This window comes from Malania oleifera, chromosome 2 (genome assembly GCF_029873635.1).
Source record: "Malania oleifera isolate guangnan ecotype guangnan chromosome 2, ASM2987363v1, whole genome shotgun sequence".
Taxonomy (NCBI): Eukaryota; Viridiplantae; Streptophyta; class Magnoliopsida; order Santalales; family Ximeniaceae; genus Malania; species Malania oleifera.
Genome location: NC_080418.1, coordinates 8,150,113 through 8,157,958, shown reverse-complemented (window position 1 = coordinate 8,157,958; position 7,846 = coordinate 8,150,113). Strand labels below are relative to the sequence as shown.

The 7,846-nt window shown below is 32.3% G+C and overlaps 1 protein-coding gene across 1 annotated transcript; it reads right to left on the bottom strand.

Annotated features, from left to right (window-relative positions):
* Positions 1-4,788: 4,788 nt before the first annotated feature.
* On the bottom strand, positions 4,789-7,588 carry LOC131147723 (uncharacterized). The gene is made up of 3 exons (XM_058097258.1): positions 7,188-7,588; positions 6,853-6,990; positions 4,789-5,081 (listed from the first exon to the last, which is right to left on the bottom strand). The coding sequence occupies exons 1-3, from the start codon at positions 7,377-7,379 to the stop codon at positions 4,926-4,928; spliced, it is 486 nt and encodes a 161-aa protein (XP_057953241.1). The 5' UTR covers positions 7,380-7,588; the 3' UTR covers positions 4,789-4,925.
* Between the last annotated feature and the right edge of the window lie 258 nt (positions 7,589-7,846).

The following is a 7,846-nucleotide window of genomic DNA, read 5'->3' as shown; positions in this document are numbered from 1 at the left end:
TTGGCCCAGAAGATTTGACTGGTTCGATTTGCACACCGCACTTAAGCTCATCACTGGTAACTCTCGTATTCCCGCTATTGCCCACCCCAAATCCAAGGACCTCACCGTTGAATTTAGGGTCCTCCACCACATGATTACCTACAATCTTTTCCCTTACACTAGTGGACGGGATTGGGTCACCCTAGGCGATATTTTTAGCATGTACTACCTCTGGGTTGGGCGTGGTATTTACCTCCCCTCCATCATTGTTCAGAATATGGAGGAAAGCCTCAAAAGGCAGCGGGGTTGTCTTCTTTATGGTCGTCTCCTCGCGACCTTTTTCGATCACTTTGAGCTCATTCGTGTCGGCTTACCCTGCATTCATCCTACGCCCAAGGACATATACACTGAGGTGACCCTTTTCGAATGCATTTTGAAAAGGACAAAGAAACCAACACGTGGGTCAAAGCCCACAAGTAGGGTCATATTCCGGTCGATGAAGTTGAGGCCGCCATGGAGGAAGAAGAAGAAGGAGGCAAAGATGAGGATACTTCTTATGGTCATATCCTAAAGCGCCTTGACGGACTTCAGCACGCCATGACGCAGTCTGAAATACGACACCGTAATTGTTTCGATTTCCTTGATGCGTCCCTGGCCGGTCAAGAAAACTCCAACCGTGCTCGGTTTGACGCTATTGACGCTTCCTTCACCGTCCTCTTCGACCGTCTTGGTCACCCGTGCGAGTAGCCGTTCGTTTTCGTTTTCCCCCAATTTTGAGTATGGCAAAGGGGGAGAGATAGATATAGGTTTCTATTCGGATGTATTTCCAGTTGATATAGTAGCTTTGTAATCATTGCACACAATGTAGAAATTTAGTACTGAGATTATTGTACTTAGCAAGCATTGAAAATTTTTGCTCTATCTGTGTACAAACATGCTTGAATGGTTGGTACTTAGCAAGCATTGAAAATTTTGAACATAAGTGTTCTATTTGTGTACAAACATGCTTGAATGGTTGATATATTGGACTGTTATATTTTATGCATGATTACTTGGGAAATGTCTTACTTATAGACGGCATGCTGTCGAAAATTTAAATAAAATCTTCATTCATATAATGCAAACATTAAGGGGGAGAGTTTTATTTAAACTCTAAACTTATTCATTTAGTAAGGGGGAGCATATATCTTTCAAAGAGAACACTAATGGATTGCCATTATTAAAAAGGGGGAGAATGTTAGACCAAGTAGTTAAGGGTTTTTCATTCCTACTATGTTTTGATGACAACAACCCATTAGCAGTTCTTTAATGTTACTAAACTTTTTCTCTAAGTCATGATCAGCTGTACAGAACAGCACCAAAACAAACAAGTTTCAAATCAGTTAAAAGCAATTCGTGACATGACCAAAAGTACATCCACTCAAAGCATTCATGGACTCTACACAATATATAAGTGGTCTAAAGGATGAGTGTGAAAGTGAGAGAGACTATTTTGTAAATCCCTTGTATATTAAGTGACTCAAAATTAAGAGCAAGAAATGGGCATATCACACACACACAACATAAACAAGTAAAGCTATTAAAAGTGTCTAAAGAAACCTTTAAACGGATAAGGACCTTCTTAGAACTTAAAAGAAAATATTCTAAAGTAAGAAGGGACTCGTCGATGAACACAGGGCTTCGTCGACAAGTGTAACACAGACCTTCGTTAACGAACACAGGGTTCTCGTTGACGAAAAGAAACCGAGAGGCACCTGAATTCAGAACCAAAAACTCGTCGACGAACACAGGGTGTCGTCGACGAATGTATTGAAGAACTCGTCGACGAACATAGGGTTCTCATCGACGAATAGAAATCGAAACCTGTCTGAATTCAGAGCTAGTAACTCGTCGACGAAATCTACATTTCATTGACGAATGTCGGGCTGCAGCATTCATTAAATGCAGCAAAACGTCTAGTTTGACCCTTGTCTTATATCAATAAATGCCCAACGGCTCTCCAGCACCTTACTCGCCCATTTGGTGTTTAAATAAGAGTTATTGCATTTACTTCTCACCTAGAAAGTTCATTTTGTATCAAGATCATTTATTTTGTGCTTTCATTTTAGGGTTTGCTCATACACTTACTTGCCCTTTTCTTGCTGCTCTTGCTTTTATTTCACTCTATTGAAAGAGGACATAGTGTGAGGATATTGTGGTGATACTCAGCTCTAAGGGAGCATTTTATATTGTATTCACCTCCCATCAACTACTTGTGTAGATTGGCCATTTGTGAGCCATTGTAGGTTATCTCTAAGTGAGTACCTTGTTGAAAGCTCTTTGTGAGCAGTTGTGTGTATTGGCTTCTCCGCCTGAAGGAGGATCATATAGTGGATTTTGGAAATCCTTGAGTTGGTCTCAAGGCGTGGACGTAGGCGGGGTGTCGAACCACGTAAATATCTCCGTGTTAAGTTTCTCTTCTCTCATATCTCTTTTATACTGTTATTGCGATTTGCTGCATCTTTACACTATGATTTTATGCACTTGTTCTTAGTAAGATTTTTGTATTTGTAGAAAAGTTGCATCTCCGCGAGAAACGTCTATTCACCCCCCTCTAGATGCTCAATTGGGCCAACAGATTTCATAATTGTTGATTTTAAAGTCGTAAGTTTTAAAACTTGAGTTGGGATCAATTAACCTAAATTTGATTATAAATCAATAATATTAAATACAAACAAAATAAACATAATGTGCTTATAATATTAAACGAATGTATAAAATATATACCATATGACTTATATAACATAAACAATTGGGTTAAATTAGTGTTTTAATTTGGTTAATCTACTTTGTGAGGCATAAGGTTGTTCTGTAAATTATATCATTTTTGTGTGGATTGTGAATATGTTGTTTGTCTATTTTCTTCCAAATTTATGAACAAGAATTATGATGTGTGTTTACATAATATATTTTTGTGATATATGACACAAGAACTGAGTTTACGTGATGCGGTATTTTGTTTTAGAAAAGAAATGACGAAACATAAACTGGGGCATGAACTTGGAGTATTTTCTCGATTTATTATTATTTTAAAATAATATATTAAATAATGTATAAGGTAAGAGTAGTCTAAGTATAAAAAACGATTCTTCATCAGTCAATATATGTGATTTTTTTTACCTTTGATTCATTTAAGGTGAGAGTGGTTAGAATAAGAAATTATGAGAATTATTAATTGATTAATGTGTGACGTGCTTAAGTCCATTAAGATGAGAGCGTTTTGAATGCACTTCCCAAAGATATATTTATTGGTTTAACCATTGTAAAAATAAATATGAAAAACCTATTTAGTTTGTGAAGATTAGTGAAGTCAAATTTTGTTAGACAATGTGTGTGGTTAATTTAATGCAAATTTTGTCTATATAATGTATTATAAAAATCAAAAAGTGGTTCATTTAAGTTGATGTTTATTGTGAATAGAATTAATTTTGAGTTTGACTCTTCTTTTTAGTATGAAAGAATATGAAATAATAATTTTTACGATTCGAAACTATATAAACTTTGATACACCGTAAAGGCACTGTTTGTAAATATGAATTTCAGACCTTAAATTTGAATAAATTTTAATATAATTGTACATTATATTTTATTTAAATATAATACAAATCCAAATCTAAAAACTTCCCAAGCATAAGATTAAAGAAGTTAGCAATGAAAGAGTCTATTACCTCGATTAGATAAAAAAAAATTATGACTTTAAAATTAGGTATATTTGGTTGATAAATTTTTTATTTTCATAAATATAATTATCATAATATAAAGTATTAATCATTTATAAACGAACATATTTTGATTATCATAAAGGAAATAACAATGTAAAAAATTTAATAAATGCATAATATAGGATAGGAAATAGTATTAAATTTCATTATGTGAATATTTGTATCTCTTCCATGTTGGATGAAATAATAATAAACTTTTTTATGAGTAAATTTTTTGTTAAGTTAATAAACATTCAACTATCCAAAATAATCTAAACATAAATATTAATTTTGGAGTTTGTGATTTATTAATATCTCGGTTCGGTAGAATAGCTATTTATTGAAATAAGATATAATATAGTTTTAGTTTTCAAAATTAAAGGAATAATTATTACTTATACATTTCAAATTAATAAATATTTATATGATAAAATTTAAAAATAGTTATTCCTTATCTATTCCTTATTACGGACTCATAAAATGTTTCATATTTTTATTTGCTTTATAGTAACAACACAGTTTATCGTACAACTAATTGTACCGGATAACAAAACGAGTTAACGGACCAAATTCGGAAGGGTCATAAATGGATCGAGTGACTACTATGTAAACCCGAAACCCATCCGTTTAATAAACAAGTCAAAAACAGGTCACCCGTTAAAATATATAATTTATTTACTTAAATTTTTTTTGAACATTTCATATAAAATGATTTTTTTTATATAAAAAAAACACCATTTTATTTTTAAACGAGTCATAAATGGATCATCCCGTGGGTGGTCCAACTTGAACCCGCATAACATGTTTAATAAATGGGTTGGGTCCAGATTGACCTGTTTATAAGGAGGTCATTTTGTATTATACCCAAATCAGATTTAAACGGGCAAGACATGGATCACCCATCGGGTTTCGACCTGTTTTGCCACCCCTATTAAACACAACTTACATTTTATTACAATTCTATCTTTCAAACGGAACATATTAGTTAACACAAGAATAAATAAATAAAAAATTCTGATGGAAGAATATTTGTATGTGATAAAAAGAGGATAAAGTCTCTAATTAAAAGTTTTAGAGCAAAAATACTGCAATTTTATTTAATCTGAAATACATAAAATGAGGGACTCCAAAGTATTATGAGCTGTGGACTGGTTAATTCAAAAACAACATAGATGGCAGAATTAGAGGATTGGAAATATTTTTTAGTTAAAGTTTACTGATGGGCTGTTTTTTATGTTTGCAGAATAGAGAATGGCGACCTTCAGCAATAATCTCTCCAGTTGTTTTGTTCATCAGAACCACAATGGTCCCTGCATACCCTCCCCTTAGACCCAACATCCTTGATGTTATCTCCACTTCATCCTGCATATTTTCCAATTTGCCTTATGAGGATTAAACATTGAAGCGAATGGTTCACTAAAAAAGAAAAAATGAATAAACTTGTAAAGTGTTTGGAAGTTTGGAGTTCCGATCTTGATTTGGATTTGCGTAAATAAATTAAATAAGAAACCAGATATTTATAGTTTTGAGCATAGCCTCTGGTAGATTACCATTTTACCTAAAAGCTTCGGGCCAACAATGTATATCAAGTTTTTTAATACTTCCCCACATATGCAGCCTCACAGCACGTGAAAAGATAAACACATAATAAATAGTACCCATAATAAAGAATACGATATTTTTTTCTTTTTAAAATCGTGGGCAACAAGATTAGAACCCAAAATCTCCTGGTAACCTGTTCTGATACCATGTTAGATTAGTATTTTATCTAAAATCTTAATATGAGCTTTAATAGCCTCAAACGTAAAATAAAAGTAAATGAGTTCGAGTCAATTAGTCGAGTTCAGATTTTTTAGCTGGTCAAGCAATTTTAAGTGTCCTAAAGATAGAATATAGAATAGAATTTGATGGGTTTTTTTTTTTTTTTTTTTTTTTAAAAAGGAAAAATAAAAGTTGGGTTTGAATAAAGGATTTAATTTGATGAAAAAAAAAAAAGAAAAAAAATAAGAAAGAAATTTATTTTTTGTTTTATTTTTTCATATAAAATGCTGTAAAAAATAAAAATTTGCTATATAGTTTATTTTCCTCCATAACTATATACATAATAAATTAATAAATAAAAATTAATTATATAAAGTATTAATAATTAATTTTTGTTATAATATTATATATAATAATATTTGTTAATAGGGAGAAAATATGATTCCATTTGGATGAAAGACTTTATTTGTAATAAGAAACAGAAAAATAAGAAGGGAATTTATTTTAATTATATGATATCAAGATAATTAAAAATTAAGAAAATCAAGTATTAATGATATGTGTAATTAAATTTTTATTCATTGACTTGATATATTTTCATTTCTTTTTTTACTTATAAACATAAAAAAATAGATTCTTTAGTCATTTCTTAATGTTTTTTAGTTTTGCAGTGACCAAAATGAAAAATAAATTTCTTTGTTTTTTTTTTTTTTAATAAAATTCTTAATTTAAATGGACCTTAAGTTCTGTTTGAAAAAAAAAATAAATTTTTTTAAAAAAAATTCATTTTTCATCTCTTACTATCAAATACTACTAAAAATAAAAATATATTTAAATTAAATATTAATAATGTATAAAATTACAACTTTATTTATTTATTGCATTTTTATTTTATAATAATAAACATGAAAAAACGTATTTGTTCATATTACTTTAAAAAAAAAAAAATATTTTTTAGGTTGCAAATGGGATCTTAAGAAAAAGAAAGACCCAACAAAAAATTTAGAAAAAATTATAAAGAATTGAAATCTACCAAAAATGTCATATTAACTCTTGAACTCACAATCACTTTACTGAATCCAAGTGTTAAGAAAAATATATTAATATAACAAAATTGATGGGTTTTACATTTAATTATTTCATATAAATATTTCTTCAAGATTATTTACTTTTATAAAATTTTAAAAACAAAAAAGTAAAATAAAAGATCTTCCAATACATATTAAAGACTCGGTCACTTTCGCGTCAAACACCCATCACTATATATCTAGTGGGTTTGGTGTGAAACCCACCGAGTGAAGTTGATGGGTGCTAGCTTTTATGCTTATTCGACTAATTGATTAAGAAGGTTGAATTTGGAGTGGGGGCTTACATGAAGTTTGGCAGTGGAGAGGTAGGAGATGGAAATGTCGACTGATACGTTAATGGATCCCTTCACCGGCAGCACCGACATCCCCACTAAATCCACCAGGTTCGCTATGGCGCCTGACGCCAATTCCCCTTTCCTATTCTGCAACCCTAAAATTAATTAACAATTCAAAGAAAAAAAAAAACAAAGGGATCTCGATCCCTTTTCTCGAAGTGGAATTCAATAATTTTGAGATGAATTTGAGTTTGAAATGTTCTGAGGTGAATTGATTTAGACTGGAATAATATTCGTCCGGTAAAAACGAAAAATGTGGGAGTATAGATTGGGGATGAACTTACGGTGAGACGAGTGGGGACCTTGAAGGAGCAGAGGGCGAATCCGGGGCGGGCTTCGAGGACTCGGATGCCGCGGAGGGCGAAGTCGTCGTAAAAGCTCATCTCGCGTCCGAGTCTGTGAGGCCGAACGGCGACACTCGACACCGTCTCCGACTCTTCCTCCGTCACTTCCAGAAACGCTTTGACCTTCTCCATTTTTTTTTTTAATGGTGGTCGCTCATCAAGAAGAAGTATCAAGATTCATCCCCAGTGAAGTGTGAAACTAATTGGGGCTTCTTTGAGTATTTTAAAATGCCCACAAACCGAAGAAGGCCGCCACCGTATGCTCCCTCTCTCTCTCTCTCTCTCTCTCATTTTTTAAGGTCACCCCACGTTACAGTGGAAGAATATATATAGTTTAACACAAATAGTTCAATCTTTGTATATATATATATATATATATATATATATATATATATATGTTCCGAGATAAAAATGGTGATGACTTTGCTCTTGGAGTTCTGATAATTTGAAAAGAGTGAAAACAAAGCGCACTTGGAGAACCCGGGGTGTATTCTAGGGGATCGCTCTGATGCCTAAGTAAGGAAACATTTCAAAGAATTTGAATGCAAGAGTAAAGTAAGTTAAGAGTGAGTTACCTTGGCCTCTCGCCCGCCTCTCCA